The 18693-nt window shown below is 40.9% G+C and overlaps 1 protein-coding gene across 5 annotated transcripts in view; it reads left to right on the top strand.

The window, feature by feature from the left end:
- Positions 1–9545: 9545 nt before the first annotated feature.
- The window catches only part of MAK (male germ cell associated kinase), a 57364-nt gene continuing 48216 nt past the window's right edge, over positions 9546–18693 (top strand). For 3 of the 5 annotated variants that reach the window (XM_045066993.1, XM_013056835.2, XM_045066994.1), the window contains exons 1-2: positions 9637–9788; positions 15379–15717. In XM_045066993.1, the coding sequence (XP_044922928.1) occupies positions 15617–15717 (101 nt within the window). In that variant the 5' untranslated portion in view covers positions 9637–9788; positions 15379–15616. The other 2 variants (XM_013056834.2, XM_045066992.1) reach the window with 2 other exon arrangements.

Genomic DNA, 18693 nt, shown 5'->3' with positions numbered 1-18693 from the left:
AGGACTAAGAAAATCAGGGGCACTTTGAGTTGCTGGTAAGAACCTCATAGAAGAAGGAAGCCTGGGCCTTGGGGTGTGGAGAGAATTTGACCGATGGAACAGAGAAAATTTTTGGGAAAAGTGAGCCCCTAAGAGGCCACCAAATGGGATAGAGCATGGCATGTTCTTGAGACAAACTCATAAGAACAGATGGCATTTATATAAAATCCCAATATGTTATATAATGTGTAATTAATTAAATTATAAAAATAGACTTTGTAATGCAAAATTAGAGTTTTACAGAAAGCCTACAGACTACAGAGAGCCCAGATCTTAGCAGACATCAGATAATGTGAACTAAGTTCTATGGGACTTCTAATATAAGTATCAAGAAGATGCTGTGAATAGTAATAACTAACTACACATCAAATCTATGTATATCACTGTGTTATTTATGATATTTTTCTTCTAAAGCCCTGAGAGTACTAGAGCCTAGAAATAGACCAGTGAACACGATAGAAAAATAACTGTGTTTAGAGAAGAAGAAACTGATTCACAGAAAAGAATTTGGGTTCTCTAAGCTTCTTCTGACTTTATTCTCTACATTGTCATAGCACAATCTGAAAAAAGAAATAGAGATGGGGCGCCTGGGTGGCTCAGCGGGTTAAGCCTCTGCCTTTGGCTCAGGTCGTGATCCCAGGGTCCTGGGATTGAGCCCCGCATCGGGCTCTCTGCTCAGCAGGGAGCCTGCTTCCTCCTCTCTCTCCACCTGCCTCTCTGCCTACTTGTGATCTCTGTCTGTCAAATAAATAAATAAAATCTTTTTTAAAAAAAAAGGAAATAGAGAAAGAGAGAGGAGAGGAGGAAGGGAAGAAGGGAGGGACAGGGGGAGGGATTGCAGAGGAAGGAAGGAAGGATTAAAATCTTGTATTTCTAGAGGTGGTGGTTGCATAACATTGTGAATGTATTAAATGTCACTGAATTGTTACTTTAAAATGGCTAATTTATATTACGTAAATATCAGCTCAATTTTTAAAAAAACCTGTGTTACAAGTTCAGAGGAGGTATTACAATAATATGTAAATAAAGACACCTAAAAATCTTTCTCTTATTGGTTTATAAAAACAACACCTACATTTACTGATTGAATTCAGATGATTAAGTAGTACACTGGTCTCGAATTCGGCGTGGAGCAGTATAGTGCTATGGAATTACCTCTGAACCCAGAATTAAAAAAAAAAAAAAACTGTATATAATTATGGTCTTTGAAATTGGCTATGTGCCTTAGACTGAGTCACGTGATCACCTTGAATGTACTTTCTGCATTAGTACGATAGAGATAGAGTTGTTGTAAGGATCAGCTATGGAAATGCTATACATATTCATTCAACAAATATGTTTGGAGATCCTACAGTGCTAGACATTGCCTTGACCCTGGAGATAGAGCAGAGGACAACAAGCTCAAATTCTTGCCCTCACTGAGGTTACATTCCCATCATGAAGACTGATGATGCAGGAGAACTTAATATGAAAATATACAATATGGCGTGCCTTGGTGGCTTAAAACCTCTGCCTTCGGCTCAGGTCATGATCCCAGGATCCTGGGATCAAGCCCCACATCGGGCTCTCTGCTCCGTGGGGAGCCTGCTTCCTCCTCTCTCTCTCCGCCTGCCTCTCTGCCTACTTGTGATCTCTGTCAAATAAATAAATAAAATATTTAAAAGAAAATATACAGTATGGCCTAGAGTGATAACTGCTAAGCAAGGAAACAGAGCAGAAAGGAGATAGGAAATCATGTGTTGGTAGGATATATGCACATTTAGATGGAGAGGCCACAAAGAATGAGCCCTTTGGGTTAAAATCCGAAGAAAATGCAAAAGCTGGTCATGTAGTTAGAGGGGGTAGGAGCATTCCAGTAGAGGGACTAGCCAGTGCTCCGCATGTTTGGAACAGAATGTTTGCTGTACCTGGATTAATAAGGGGAGGGTAGTACAGATAAGGTTGGGCCTTGTAGGTCTTAATAAGAACTGTGACATAGGGGCGCCTGGGTGGCTCAGTGGGTTAAGCCGCTGCCTTCGGCTCAGGTCATGATCTCAGGGTCCTGGGACCGAGTCCCGCATCGGGCTCTCTGCTCAGCAGGGAGCCTGCTTCCTTCTCTCTCTCTGCCTGCCTCTCAGTGTACTTGTAATTTCTCTCTGTCAAATAAATAAATAAAATCTTAAAAAAAAAAAAAAGAACTGTGACATAGGATTGACAGAAGAAAACACTGGAGGCTTTTGAGCAGAGGGTCCTCATCTAATCCATGTTTTAGCAGAATTGCTCTGGCCGTTGTGTTGGGAATAGACTGAAGATGGGTAAGGGTAGATGCAAGGCAAGTGGAGGGTGATTGCCATGACATGGGTGAGAGATGATGGCGGTTTGGACCAGGGTTGTGGGCAGCGGGCGTGGTGAGACATGGTCAGGTTCAGGGCAAATCACAAAGGTAAAGCCTATGGATTCTGCTGTGAAGGGGAGGAGACAGAAGATTCGAGGATGACACACCAACTATTTAATTTGACAACTGAAATCATGGTGTTGCCATTAGCTGAGACGGAAAAGGCTGATGGAGGAGCACTTTGGGCAAATGTCAAAGGAGAGAATATCAGGAGCTCAGTTTTGAACATGTTAAGTTCCAGCTTTTAGGTTTCTAAGTGAAGCATTAAATGGGCAGTTGGGTATATGAGCCTAGAGTTAAGGTTGGAGGCATGGGCTGGGGAGACAAATTTGGGAATCACTGGCATATACTAATACTTGGCATTCATAGATTGTAAAATGCTATTCCAATATATGGCATTGTTACCTAGCCATTATTCATGAATATAACATAATAGCAATGCCCCACTACTCCTCTGGATCACCAAAGATACTTTTTAAAAGTTTTTTTTCTTTTTTTTAAGAGAACACTTTTTTTTTTTCCTTCCTAGAAAATAGGGCATATGCAAGTGTTAAGTTTTTCTTGCTCTACTTCTCAACTACTTTATTGCTGATCTTAATTAAATATCAAGAGGTTCGGAGATTCACAATTAGCTTTAGGTTTGCAAGTTGGAAGTTCTGAGTTCCAAGTTGCAAGCTTGGAAGTTCTGAGATGGCCCCATAATGCCAACCTCTCCAAAAATCCTTATCTTCCTAGGGACTGAAAAGCTCAAATGTGAAATGCACAGTCTTAAAGAAGCATGAAGCTGCTCGATGAGCCACTGTCTTGATAGTAATCACATACCGAAGGATATGCCGCCAGTCTTTGATAAGAAATATGCTGGTAGTTAAAAATGTACACAACTTTCGAACATTCTAGCCCATGAAAAAAATGGAAAGAAACCTATACTAAGATTTAACCATTGAAAAGAGGATGACTTAAGGATAAAACAAAAATGCAAAACACAAGAATGAGAGTCTATGGGGGAATTCCAAGAATAATGATTCTATAAAATCACGGAAATCTTGATTTCAGTTGAGAATCAGGATATATATTTTTGCCATTTTGCTAGTAGATATCTACAAATCAAATCATAAAAATACAAATAGACATTTGGGGATCAGAAAATACAATATTGTTCTGAAATTTTTGAAGTAGCAATACTTAAATGCAAATTCTTGAATCTTTTGTTCTGGACACAGTGGGGTGGCTTGTGTTGGACTCACTCTTAGGTAACAGTTCTAAACTCTGGGAAAATAGGAAGTTTAATTATTTGAAGGTCCTGGAAAGTCACCAACTTTAGGCAGGTATCAGAGGGCATTGGACCCTTAAGAGAAAGGAACCATGCTGCCCTGTAGTTCATGTTAATACAGCTCCTCTCCTGGGAGCACCTTCTAGTCTCCAAGACCAGGAGCAGCTAGAACTAGAAGGTAACACTGCAGTGTTTTTGGCTTGTTAGGGGATGGATTGTGAGGCTGGCAAAGCAGCTGGAAACTGAGGGCAGAGTCTTGGAAAATCAGGAGCCACAGAGAGTATGCCCCAAATCTGTACAAACTAACATTAAATTCTCACCTGAACCCTGAACTGTGCTTGCCTAGACAAGACAGCAAGCGGATCCACAAAAAGCAGTAGCTGGAAACTTGTAAAGGCTGAGCAGTAAATTCTCTGCCGTCCACTGCACGGAAGACAAAATTTGGAGATTGCATCTGACCAAGTTGGAAGGGTCTGGTAAACAATTGGCTTTCCACCAAAACCCTACAAGGGCCACAAGGAATAAAGGTTATATCCTAGTTCTAAAGCATTTCCCCTAAAACTAATGGCAAAACTAAAACAAACCTGTCTTTGGCTTCAAGCATAAATTAAATCCCCATTTACAAAGTGAACATGAAAACGAAGCAATGGTTGATAGAATTCAAGTTGCCCCAAAGTTAAAAGTCTGGAACTGTGTTTGTCAAGGTGGGGGAGGGGGAGCTGTTGAACTGTTTGCATTCTTCGTTTCTAATAAAAACAACAGCAACATCCTTTCAAAGCTGCCATTTCTCATAAGTTATTGTGGGCCAACTTTGCTTTATTGTATAATCATGGTTGGCTAGCAGAAACAGTTTAGTCTTAGTTCAGCAGCAAATATTTCCAGTTTTCAAAATCTAAGCATATTTCAGCGGGCTCTAAGATGATTCACTAAGAAGCCAGACAACATAAAGAATCCTTAGAATTGGTATTTTTTTTTTTTTTTTAGAATTGGTATTTTGACATAACCAAATCCCCACTGAAATAGGCAATGTGACCGGGAAAACATTTCATTCTGAAACTACTTTTAATTTATTTCTCCAATTACTTTTTTCTTTATATATTCCATATATAAAATATGTGTATTTTATGTATATGTATTAATATTATGTATATGTATTTTATGTACATATATATTTTAAAATACATGTTATTTTATATGTATATATAAAACATGTATATAATACATAAAATATATGTAGAGAGAGGGAGAGAGAATACATATATACTATATTATGTGTATTATATTATGTATATTATATTATGCATTATATTACTTTATTATATATACCAGTATGTATACAATATTAATATACTAATATTTAACACATATAAGAAGCCTAACAGTCCATGGGCTATCTGGTTCTCAGCATCCTGAGGCACCACTTTCAAATCTTCAAAGTTTATCTTCCGGCGTTACCATATTTCTAAAGCATGGGTTTAGGGGTGCCTGGGTGGCTCAGTGCCTTAAGCCTCTGCCTTCAGCCCAGGTCAGGATCTCAGGTTTCTGGGATCAAGTCCCACATCCGGCTCTCTGCTCAGTGGGGAATGTGCTTCTCCCTCTGCTGCTCCCCCTGCTGTAATCTCTTGCACTCACTGTCAAAATCTTTTTCAAAAATAAATCAGTATAGAAATTACCAAGTGGATTGAGCTAAGTCTAACTTTTGATTTAGAACTAAAAAACCCTTTCTATTAAAAAGCTCTAAGTCTTAGAACTTAAATAAACACATATCAAATTAAATACCTCTAAAATTTCTGCAGGAAGCTGGTTAGAAACTACCAAAGACTTGTGTGCTATTTTTAAACTGTGAAGCTTAAATTTACCTCCTGTGCCTAAAAAAGCTGCATTGATTTCTTGAGGGTTTTTTTTTTTTTTATTTTGACATGATCTGCCCCAAATGTGACCCAAATCAAGAAGTATGCATCTTAAGAAATCAAAAAAGCTGGGAATGAAATTTGGAATTTTGATAGTTGCTTGTCTTGATGATGTCCCACTAGTACTTTAAAGATTTTATTTCAGAGGTTTTAAACTTTATTTGGGGCAAGACCTTGATGATCTATCATCTTAAAGTAAAATCTTCTAAGTCAGTGAATAAAACATACAAACAAAGTTGCTGGACCTAGAAACATATTGATAAAGATCTGGTCCACGAATCAGCTTGACAGAAGCAAACATACTTGAAATGATATAATTTATGACTTCCTCCGAAGCAGGACAGGCTCTAGACTTATTTGTGACAGAGATGAAGTGAACTGAAGAGTTTGTTTAAACATAATGCTGTGCAGTGACTGCTTCTTGACAGACCGGCCAGATCTCAAGTTCCCGAACCTGCCCTGTAGCCCTTCAAGCCAGTTCCGGTCACCCACAGGGATGTTTTGCATCTGAAGCTCCAATCCGGTGTTTGTGTTTAATGTCTTTTGATCTCCTAGATATGGACCCTCCCTTCAAACCTCTGGGACCTCCCTGAGGAAGGTGCAAAGGGTCCCAGCACGGGGACCACGTTTAACCACCGTTAACACCGAGGGACACTGATATCCTTCCTTGCCAAAAAGCTACAAGTGGTCAATGTTGGTAAAAACCAACACACCTGAAAGAAAACAACCCAAACCAAAACAGCAACAACAAAACCAAAAAACACAACTCACTCACACATATTCTTGCTTTTGTGGAAAATACTTACATAGAGTAGTTTTCTTCGTTTAGAGTGGAAACTGTTTCAGGAACTAGTTTCTTCACTGATACCAGCTTTTATTCTATAATAAAACTTTTGTTTTAAAAATAAAGTGGAAAGGGATGCCTGTGTGGATAAGTGACTGCCTTTGGCTCAGGTCATGACCCTGGAATCCCAGGACTGAGCTCCACATCAGGCTCCCTGCTCAGAGGGGAGTCTGCTTGTCCCTCTGTCCCTCCCTTCTCTCATACTCTCTCTCCCTCACTCGCTCGAATAAATAAGATCTTTAAAAAAAAACAACAACGATTTATTTATTTAATTTTAGAGAGAGCAAGAGCACAAGCAGGGGGGGGGGCAGAGGGAGGGAGAGAGAGAGAATCTCAAGCAGATTCCCCATTACATGTAGAGCCGTTAGGCAGGGCTTGATCTCATGACCTCGAGATCATGACCTGAGCTGAAATCAAGAGTTGGACAGAGCCACCCAGGTGCCTCTTGAAGGGGAATTTTCATGTCCTCTTCCAGCTTTCATTTTTAGTATGGACAGGTCTGCCCTCAGTTTAATTGCTCTTCTCTTATAGATCATTTCTCTTTTCTCCCTGGCTGCTTTTAAGTTTGCTTTGTCTTTGGCATTCTGCAGTTTTGCTACTTTGTGTCTCAATGTGATTGCCTTTTAACTTGCCCTGCTTGGCATTCATTGTCCCTTCTTTATCTGTGGATTTTTATCTTGAATCCATCCTAGAAAGTACTCAGCCCTGATTTTGCAAAAACTGCCTCTCCTTCAATCTCTTTATTCTCAATCTACTTAGATATATATTAGACTTTCTTGTCTTTTCCATCATATCTCTTAGTCTGTCATGACCATCTCCTACCTCATGTCTTTGTGCTACATTCTAAGTGATTTTTGCAGATTTCATGCCAGTTTCCCAATTCTTTCTTTAGTTCCGATACACTGTTGAACTTACTTGCTTCTTCAAAAAATGTACATTAGTGATTATTATGTTCACTTTCAGCAGTTTTTTCTAATATTCCTCATCAATCTTTGTTCATTTTTGTGATTTTGTATCCTTTCCTGTATACTTTCCATACATAATTATTTTATATTCAAACTGATATTGCCAATTTCTGAAACCCTCAAAGGTCTAAACATATTGCTTTTTCTGCTAATTCTCATTTGAGGGGGTTCATTTTTCATGTGGTTATGAGCTGATATTTTGTGAAAAACCTGGGTGCCTAAATTAAAGATGCTTTCTCCAGAGATGATTTGTATTCTTCTGGGATTTGGATGGCACTACTGCCCTGAGACCATTCTGGTCCCTTCCCAGTATGTCTGGTTAATTTTCTAGCCTTTGGTTCAGCCCATGGTCACTGGTCCAGGGCTTTGTCTTCTTATTGCTGTGCTGAAGGTAGATTTGCCTTTGGGCCCGTTTTGCCTTTCACATATGTTTATTGTTCTTATTTGTGTATCAGGAGTTGGGGGTGTTTGGAGATCTGTTCTTCCTAATGAAACAACGAGTTTAAAAACCTTGCCTTAAGCATGATGGAGTTGTTTCAAATCTAAAGGGCTCTTCAAAGGATCTAGTCTACCATTATATCCTCTTCTTGATTTCCTCTATGCTTGTTTTTTTTTTTTTTTAACCTACCTGTTTTCATTCTGAAACATCTTTTTTTTTTTTTTTTCAGGACCACCCTACTACTTCTCTGAATTTTCTTTTCCGGTCCTTCTTTCTCCCACATCTCCATTTTCCTTTTCCACCCTTTAAAGTATTCAAAGAGTTTTCCAGAATCCCAGTTTTCCCTTCTTCTTAGTTTATCTCACCCACACCCTTGGACTTTAGCTATAGTTCCAGTGTTTCCAGCCCTTCCAACCCTAAATTATAAATCTGTTTCAAATTACCCTCTCTTAACCTCCATTTGGATTTTCCTCAAATTCAAAATTTTCGCAAGTTCCCTTATGATCTCTCCCATACAGCACCTACACATCTGCTTCTCTTCCAATATTTCCCAACTCAGTTTTGGAGACCACTGTCCACCACTCACCTAAGCTGGATGGGCCTGTCAAAAACAAACAAACAAACAAACAAACAAAACCCCTAAATATCCCTTAAATTCCGTCCCTTTCTCTTCTGTTTCCATCATCCCTGCTGCAGTCAGAACCTCATCATTTCTTCCTGATCAATTGCCACCACCTGCCTTTCCTTCTCTTGCCTCCAGACTCGCTGCTGAAATTTGCCCTGCCCACTGTTGCTTTTGTGATCTTCTGAAATACAGATATGAACACGTCACTCCTCTGTGGAAAATCTCCATCAGTTCCCCCATCAATGCATGGTAAGTCCTAGACTTCATAATTAGGCATATAAGACCTCCATGATGTAAACTTTAAAAGCTTTTTACTTTTCTGCCTATTTTTCTTTATACTGCAAGAGGGCCATGAGCATAACTGTCTCGTTTGCTTTGGCATTATTCTGGTGCCAAGCCCGGGGTGGATACCTCATAGATGATTACTAAACGGATACATCATTGCCTCATCTCTCATGCTTCTGATTCATGGACCCTCTCGCTAGGCAATCTGGACATTTTTTTTTTTTTGCAGTAACACAAGTTTCTTCCTCCTCTCACAACTCTAGACTAGTTACTATTTACTCATTTATTTACACAAAGACATTAGTTTATCTTGGAATTACCAACTAACTGGTACTTAGTAGGTTCTCTGAATGAATAAATGAAAACAAACTTAGAAGTGTGGCCTAGGAGGTAACACATACCTGAATAGCTGACTGACACAAGGGACTGCAAACCGAGAGCAAATTTCCCCCAGGTGGTATATGCATAAGCAAATTAAGTACGGGTCAACATGTGTATCTTTCTTCTGCCCTTTCCAAGTCTGCAAACCAGATTTAACGAATCAAATTCTTTTGTAGAACGAATCCAAGCAAAACCAAAACAGAATAAAGGGCAAACAAACCAACTTCTAACAAAAAAATCTGTAAAGGTAACCAAGACTTTTCCCAAGCCCCAAATACAAAGAACGCCAGCTCTCTAGGCGCCCGGGTGTCAACGGAAGCCCTGCCCTGAGGGAGGCGGGGCTTGCGAAACGGGGCGGGATATGTCCGGGTTGACCACGCCCGCAGTGGGCGGGGTGTAAGCCGGCAGGAAGCGCGGAAGCCTGCGCACGCCCCCGCCGTTTCCTAGGAGACGAAACACACAAGACGCCGGAGCTTCACAAGCGAGCGAAAGAGGTAAGCGGCGGGTGCTGGGCAGGTAATCCCTTGCGGGCTGCGGGGCTGCCACCCTCCGTCCGATCCAGCCCGAGCCTGTCCAGAGAGGCCCGCCCGGCATGTCCCCTCGGTGCCGCGTCCTACCAGGGCCAACCTCCGCCGAGAGAAGGGCTCTGGACACTGGTAGGGGGAGGGACTGGGGGGAGAAGGACCGGGGCGGGGGGCGAGGGCGAAGCGTGGGGAGGGGTCCTTCTGCGCCCACCTCGTTCTTGCTCTCCGACGTCTCCTGGGCCACTTTTCCGTGTTCCTTGATCGTAGGGTAGATTCCGGGCGGGAGGAAGACGGCGGGCATCCCTCAGTGTGAGGACCCCCGCCCCGGACCCTCTCCGTTGTGATCCCCCTACGCCCCTCGCCCTTTCCCCTCCACCCTCACGTCCACCGCTCGCTCTACTGCCGGGAGTTGGGAGTGACAGGAGTGAGGGAGAAACTACTTTAGGAGTGAAGAGTCAGAAGCGGGATCGCGTCCCGGGCAGGTAGCGGAATTGAGTTCAGAACCACTGCAAAATAAAAAAGGAAGGAAAAGAAAGAAAACTGGGTCTAAATTCTGCCCTCATTCGTGCATCCCAAATGACTCCCAAGGGAATCCCGGCGCAGGATGGCCTTGAGGGGCTCCCAGCAGTAACCCCGCCAATACGGCTGCCGGCTGCCGGCTGCCGGGGTGCCAGGGGATCACCCGCAGGGCCCGGGGACGACCCGTTCCGGTACATCGGCAGGACCCCGGCCCCAGGAGTCTTTTAAAGGGCCTTAGTTTGCGGAAAAAGGATGAGACAGCCGGCGTGATGAAAACTTTCTTACCGCAGATAAGATATTTTAATTTAGGGACAGAGTCTGGAGGGGGCAGGGAAGTGGGGAGCAATAAAACTGATTTTAGGGGCTTGTAATTTCAGTTCTTAAGGAGATTAATTATATTTAGATAATAATTTTAAAAGAGCACACATCTGTCCTAATGATAACGAAATTCTTTGAACCAAAGTAACAATTTACTCTCCAGCCTTCGGACTTAATTTTACGTCCACCATGCCCCAATTCACCGCAGCGTCTGGGGAAGGGAGACCCCCACACCAACCCCCCAGCCCCCAAGGCGGCCCCTTAACTGCCTGTGCAAAGCTGGCCGTGCACAAAGTTGTTTCATCTCTTCGTTGGGGTGGTTTTTTATTTTGTTTCGTTTCAGAATAATGTGTGAATGTTAGCACGAAGCACAATGCCGGTATTCTTTTAAACAAGCAATCTTTGTTGTTCCACTCTAAAAGCTCTCCTTTCAATTTCTGTAAAACATGCGTCTTGGTGACTTTGAGATCTTTATTTGTTTTGCTCTTAAACAACTTAGTGATTTTTAAAACGTTATTATTTTTTAAAAACGTTAATGCCAGCGTTGGAGTGATATCGTTCCAGTAGGATCTGCAAAGAGGAGCTGAAGAGTTCCAAAGGTAATCTGTTCAGTGATTGGCAGAGGCAAGTTTTACCCTCCATTTGTCCTCTGTGTTAATCTTCTTTAATCCTGTCTAAATCCCTTTTAGCTGGCAGAAGCCCTTGAGAATACAGTTTAAGTTTACAGTAATTGCGCATTTAAATACATGGTACTCGTGCACTTAGATAAAAACAAGAAAACTATAATGGGAGAGAAATTATAAGGGTATTTGTTTAATGTAGGTCTATAGTTGAGGCTCTAAATCTCTTTTCTTTAAATCAAACTATAACGTTGTTTAGCCATAGGAGAGTCACTAAATATTGTAGGTTAATTGTAGAAAACTCCAAGTTCCTAACAGTTCTGCTAAATTAAAGATCATAGTTGTATTACATTGACTTCTGTCCTACCTTGTTGTATGTGTGAACGTATAAATGGAAATATACAGACATTTGACCCTTGAACAACACAGGGATTAGGAGTGTGAACCTCCACATGGTCAAAAATTCCAGTATAATTTTTGACTCACCAAAAACCTAATAGCCCACTGTCCACGAGAAACCTTACTGATGGCATAAACAGTTAATTAACACATATTCTGTATATGTATTATGTGCTGTATTCTTCCAATAAAGTAAGCTAGACAAAAGAACATGTTATTAAAATCAGAGAGAAAATACATTTACAGTACTGTCTGGTATCAATCTGGAAGAAATCCGCATATAAAAGGACCTGTACAGTTGAAGCCCATGTTGTTCAAGAGTCAGCTGTAGAGATGGAAATAGTCACATACATAAGAGGTCATGTTACTACATCTCTGTTCATCATAATTTGTCTTCTGTAGATCAACAGAGAAGAATAAATGTAACCTGTAGAGAAATATTATTGTGTGTGAACTGAGGACCTGTAGGCAGCCTCTGTTTTCTTAACTTACATCTATTGCTTTGGACTAGTAATTAGTTTAGCAGTTTGCTATGGTACACCGGTTAAAGTAGTTCTTTGTGTGAATTGAAACATGGGAATTATGATTAAAAAATAAACAAAGTCTTCACCTGGATATCTGTGCCTCTTTACATGAGGCTCTTGTCTTTATATTATCCAGAGGATACAGGGACAGCTGAAACGGTCAGCTTCTAACCCTGGAAAACTGTTTTGTAATTAATATGACTCAAAAGAGTCCTCTCTAAGGTTTTTGCTTGGGAGTATAGTATGTAAACTTATTTTACTTAAAGGTTAGGTAGGCTTAAACTGGACAGATTCTCTGAGAGCCCCAAATTAGACCTTTTTAAAATCTATAATCTTCATCACGCCACCCCTTAAATGACACAAGCTGAGAAATGGCTGGGTCCCCTGTTTATTCTTCCCTGGATATAAGTAGACCTTATGCTGTAGTCACCCTCACTTGAAACGAACTGTATTTCCAGGTTTATTTGGAAAGTGGTTGGTTAGGCTAGGCATGAAGTTTTTATAATTTCCTCTCCAAAAATGGTTGGGTTTCCAGGCCAATGCGAAAGTCATCAATGAGTGAATGATCTGTAGTGCTGATAATACTGGTGATGGTGGTGCTTGAGGGTCCTAACAGTGGAAGATAAAGAGATAATTAATTCCACTTTTAGAGGCTAAGTCACTGCGAGGTAAAATTGGACTGTTTCTTGCAGCCTCTCACCTCTGCCGTTGGGTTCCCACCTGGCCAGCTCCCTCTTTCATTCCCTTCTCAAGCAAAATGTCCTTTTCCAGAATTGCCTACATTACTTCCTGCCTATCAGACCCTCAGTGGTAGTCCTCAGTTAGGTATTAACATGAAAGAAAAGATGATGCTATTATCCTACTGAATTTCTGAATTAAGAAATTAGTTGTCTTAGCTCTACTTCCTCCCTTCCTCCTGCACTACTTTCTTCCCCTCCACTGTTTCTGGCCTATTATTTTTATAGTGTTCTTCGGGGTATAGAGCCAGATACAGCCTTGGGGGTCTAGTACGGGTAAGGAGTAACATTTGCAATTTCCATTTGGTCATTAGCATCTTGGTATTTTAGGGTAAGGAAATGGGTTAGGAATCTTTAAGTGGAGGTGGGGGGGTAGGTTTCATTGTGGGGCAGACTCTGCATGGTTTTGAGGGAAATTGGGGGGTGGGGGCAGTTCCTTTGGCTTCATCAGTGATTGTAAAAGCCAGTACGAATGGGTTCTTTAGAAGTTGGGGACTACCCTACAAAAAACAAGCAGCCTCAAACCTAATGAAGTACTAGACTGACTCCATCATTGATTCTCTGATTGATTATCGACACATTATATTATAGATTACAATCCTACTGATACGATGAACACTGTGGCCTTACAGACAAATATATTCTCTGTATTGTTACTTATCCAGAAAGGATCAGTAAACCTGTAGACAGCACTTTTCCTTAAAAGGGAGGTGTATGCCACCTTAAGTGAGACAAGCTAGAAAAGAGGTCAAACAATTAAACACTGTCGATAACAAATGGCAAAATATTGATTTAATAAAATTCTAAATAAGGATAAGTGCATTTTAGTCCGTGTTTTGTTTAATCATAACACATAGTACAAAAAACAACCCAGAGGTGCCCAGTTGGAAGAGCACGTGACCTCATGGAGTCATGAGTTCAGGCCCCATGTTGGATGTAGAGATTATTTAAAAATAAAATCTAAAAAAAAAAAACCCGGAAGATCTTTCAAAAATAAATTTCCTTATGCAGAAAAAGGAAAAAATTAAGAAAAACAAATACATGTGTGGGTCAGGAACCATAGGGAAGGGGCGTTGACTTCCTTTCTATAAATGCCTTAATATTTCGATGCCATGTGTATGTAGATTGTAAAGATCACTTACAGAAAACTCGATTTACAGGCAAATGGGGAATCATTTGCTGGCATCCGTCAGTCAGATTTAAGCTGAAAAAGAATACCCAAATAGATACAGAATCTACTATTGTGACCTCTTTTTTAAGATCCTGGCCACAGTTATCACAGCCTAAATTAATTCACACATAACTTTCAAGGGGGTATTATCTATGTGAAGTAAAGTAAATGAAACCCTAATACACCCCCACCCTGTTCCTTAAAAGTCCCACAGGGTTCTTCCAACCTTTCCTGTGGATGAACCCACTCTGTAATAGGCAACAACACAGTTTTATTGTCCTTCCTTGCACTTTTTGCTTCTTCCTCCTGAAAGCCTGCTTTTGGAAGTCATAGGTACTTTGATATCCTGTGGGTCCGAAATTTCTGCATATAATAGAGAAACAGTTTCTATAATTTTATTTGGTGGCAATGAAACAGTACTACAGTGAAGGCAAAGCAATCTTTGAATGAAGCATCAGATTATAAAACAAATTATTTGAATGGTGCCGAGCATTTTGTTACCATCTGGAACTCACCATAAAACCTTGTAACAGAATGACAGCGATGTTTAAAAGCAGTGTAAGAATGAAATGAGAAGCAGCTCCTTGAAACAGATGTAAGAGGGAATAATGGGAGGAAACTACTGAATGTCGTCGTAATGGGGCACACAGGAAAGCCAGCACTGTGTTCTGTTTTTCTTCAGTTGCAGTAATACAATCAGGACCTACCGAAACCTGTACCTTTCTAATACATTCGGACCCACAGTCCCTCATCTGTTTCAAAATTCACAAAGCTCTGAACAATGACCGTTTTAAAATAAATTTGTGCAACAATACAGCGTAACATGAAATACAAGCTGTGATGCCAGCGTTTATTTTTTACTTTGTGGACATTCCTTAATTTTATTTTACTTTGTGGACTTTCAACAGTTTTCTGCAGCTACATTAAGATGCTGCTTGGGAGGTGTTACATGACCTATGCTATATCCACCATATTACTTTTCTTAAAATGTACGGATTCCTGGATTCCAAACACATCTGGCCCAGGGCTTTCACATATAAGGGATCATGGGCCAAATTAAACGTAATGCAAAAAGTGATTCAAGGAATAGATATTATAGTTGTCTGATTCTCCAATGTCTGACTTGGAATAATACAGATTATATTCAGTGTAAAAGGAATCCTACAAATCATTAAGCCTGTATTTACTGAATATAATGGCATAAATAGCAGGCACCACGTAAATGAAGCAGTCATAAATGAACATTATCAGTCTGTTATATGTGAACCCCATTCCACATAGCACAAAGGACTTACTGACAAATGTTTAACCTACCGGTATGCATATTATAATTCTTCCCTGTGCCTAGGTTACCAGTTAATGAAATGAAATTTCTTTAATGAAATTCTCTCTTCTTGCTCTGTTTTTTGTTTTGTTTTGTTTTGTTTTTAATAGGGTGTTCGTAGGAATGGAAGCACTGTTTCCTTGCCAGATTCCATATCTCTCTATCTCATGAACCTTTGTAATCCTGGGGAAGATCTTGTGTCTAAGGATGACAAACCTGTCACCGGTGTAGCAACAGCAGTCTGAGGGGAAGAAACAAAAAAAAGACCCAAAATAAAGAAGCGTTTGCATTTATATTCAACAAAGAAGTCATTTCAACCGACAACCTCTGTTGCACTGTGTTTCCAAGATGAACCGATACACGACCATGAGACAGCTGGGGGACGGCACCTACGGGAGCGTGCTGATGGGCAAGAGTAACGAATCTGGGGAGCTGGTGGCCATCAAGAGGTACCGTGTGCGACACTGCCGAGCTTGGAGCTCTGATCTTTCCTTTCCTTTAGAAAGAGTTCTGGTGTAGCCCCCGCGCTTGTTTAGCTGATGGGGGAATGCCATTCTGGAGGGACACTGCCAGGAGGGAGTTCTGCTTGTCCCCACATACATGGATTGAGTTTTCTGGTTTGTCCGGCTCTACAATTAGGAGCCGAAACGGAAGCTCATGTTTGGAGATTGTTTAGAATTTAAAGTTGAGTGCAGAGTAGAGTTTGTTATTTCCTTTAAATGACGGGCCTCAAAATCAAATGGTGTTCATATATGAAACTGAGTTCTGGAGGGTATGTGCTCTTCTCCTAAGCTTACCAATGAAATAGAATTAACTATTATTAACTTAGTTACTTCTTCTGAATCTACAGTATTTGTTATCTATTATACATTAATAAATTTCCCCAAGGCTTGCTGATTTAAGATTTTATTTATTTGTCAGAGAGAAGGAGAGAGAGAGAGAGAGCGCACAAGCACACAAGCAGGCAGAGAGGCAGGCAGAGGCTGAGAGAGAAGCAGGCTCCCTGCGGAGCAAGGAGCCTGATGTGGGACTCGATCTCAGGACTCTGGGATCATAACCTAGCCAAAGGCAGGGGCTTAACCCATTGAGCCACCCAGGCGTCCCCTCAAGGCTTGGTGATTTAAAATGGAAACAACCCGTTCTGAACTCCCAGGTTCTGGGGGATCAGGAATTTAGGAGTAGCTCAGCCGGATGGTTTTGGCTCCAGGTGTCTGCTGAGGTGGCAGTCAGCTGCAGGCCGGCCAGGGACCACAGCATCCCCTGGAAGGTGGCTCCCTGGGTTAGTGAACTTGGGCTGCTATAACGAAGTACCACAGATGGGTGGCTTACACAGAGATTTCTTTCTTCATGGTTCTGACAGGTTCGTGGTCACAGATGAGCTTTCAGCAGGGGGTATTTCTTCTGTGGCCTCTCTCTGTGACTCGTAGATGGCTGTCTTCTCCCTGTGTCCTCACAGGATCTTCTGCTGTGTGCTAGTCTGTGGCCTAATCTCTTCTTCTTTAAGAACACGAGTAATAGAGGATGAGGACCCACCCTAAAGACCTCACGGAACCTTAATTGATTCTTTAGAGTCTGTCTCTAAATATAATCACACTCGGATATTTATAACTTCAACGTATGGATTTGGTGGGGGCAGTTTAGCCAAGAACAGGCTGTTGTAACAAGGTATCAGCCACAGACTGTGTGTGGCTTCAACCAGGCCAACTTACAGATCTACAGTTCTGGAGGCTACAAGTCTAAGATCGAGGTGTCAGCATGGTTGTTTCCTTCTGCGGATCTGTTCTAGGTCTTTCTCCTTGGCTGACGGATGGCATTTTCTCTCCATGTGTCTCCATATCTCTTCTTCTTCTTCTTCTTCTTTTTTTTTTTAGATTTTATTTATTTATTTGACACAGAGAGAGAACACAAATAGGCAGAGAGGCAGACGGGGCGGGGGGTGGGGAAGCAGGCTCCCCACTGAGCAGAGAGCCCAATGGGGGGCTTGATCCCAGGACCCTGGGATCATGACCTGAGCTGAAGGCAGAGGCTTTAACCCACTGAGCCACCCAGGCACCCTCCATATCTCTTCTACATGGTCTTCCTCTGTGCTTTTCTCTGTATCCAAATTTACCTTTTTTATAATAACAGTCATACTGGATTCAGGTTCACCTTAATTTCATTTTAAATTCACTGCCTCTGTAAAGACCCTGTCTCTAAATTAGGTCACATTCTGAGGTACTGGGGGTTAGGACTTCAGCATATGAATTTGTGTGTGTAGTCAGGAGGGGGACACAGGTTAGCCCACAACACAACACTCACTCACATGGTTGACAAGTGGCCTGTTCACAAAGGCTTCCACGGAGGGTTGTGTGAGTCCTCTAATGCCATGGCAGTTGGATTCTTCCAGAATGAGTCCTGGAGACTGATTACCACATCAACCAAATGATGACAGTCTAAAATTTTTTTTTAATATAATTTTTTATTTTTTATAAACATATATTTTTATCCCCAGGGGTACAGGTCTGTGAATCACCAGGTTTACACACTTCACAGCACTCACCAAAACACATACCCTCCCCAATGTCCATAATACCACCTAAAATTTAAAATGCTTTAACAAATGTTCTCCAAATGTTAAACACTTTGAAAAACGATCTAAAGCATTACACATACAAGGAAATAACTTTATAAAATATTGTCAATAGCCATTATTGTCAAATAAATGTACAATGTGCCATAACTGAAATGAAGTATTTACTGAATGGGCTTAATAAAATTCAATACCCACTCGTGACTGGGGGAAGAATGCTCTTAGCAAACAGGAATAAAAAGAAGCTTCCCTAACCTGGTAAGACTCAAACATTCATCATCTTTATGTGAAATATTAGAAGGACTGCTGGTAAAGTTGGTTTTAAGACCAGACTGCCTGCTATATTCCTACTAATTAAGATTGCTTTGGTGATCCTAATGAATGCCATAAGAGAAAAAAAAGGAGGCATCAGTATTAGCCAAAATGAGATGATACCATCTTTATTTATAAATTAAATCATTGTATAAACTCATGCAAATACTTCATTATGCATAAATAAATGTATACATATAAATATTTTTAGTATATGTGTTGCTGAAGCAAGCACTATATATAAATGTTTTTAAAGAACTAGAAAGACACACATATAATTCATGAAAGCTGTGGCTTCTGGGGAAGGGGTAAAAAAATGAGAATGAGGTTAGGTCTGGTGGAATCATGTAAGGTTATTACCATTGTTCCATTTTGTTTAACAAAATGCACATTATTCCTTGTGGATGGCAAAATCATGTGTTTGTCTCACTGTTCCATTTCACAAGACAGGGAATACCAGCATAGACCTAGATAAAACCTTGAAAGTACTGAAGGGTCCAAAAGGGTAAGAGGTCTGAGGGCTGAGAAGAAGCCATAAGTATAT

This window comes from Mustela putorius, unplaced genomic scaffold (assembly GCF_011764305.1).
Source record: "Mustela putorius furo isolate JIRA1106 unplaced genomic scaffold, ASM1176430v1.1 tig00003870_pilon_pilon_pilon, whole genome shotgun sequence".
Lineage (NCBI taxonomy): Eukaryota > Metazoa > Chordata > Mammalia > Carnivora > Mustelidae > Mustela > Mustela putorius.
The sequence above is the reverse complement of the archived record's forward strand: the minus strand, read 5'-3'. Positions and strand labels throughout refer to the sequence as shown.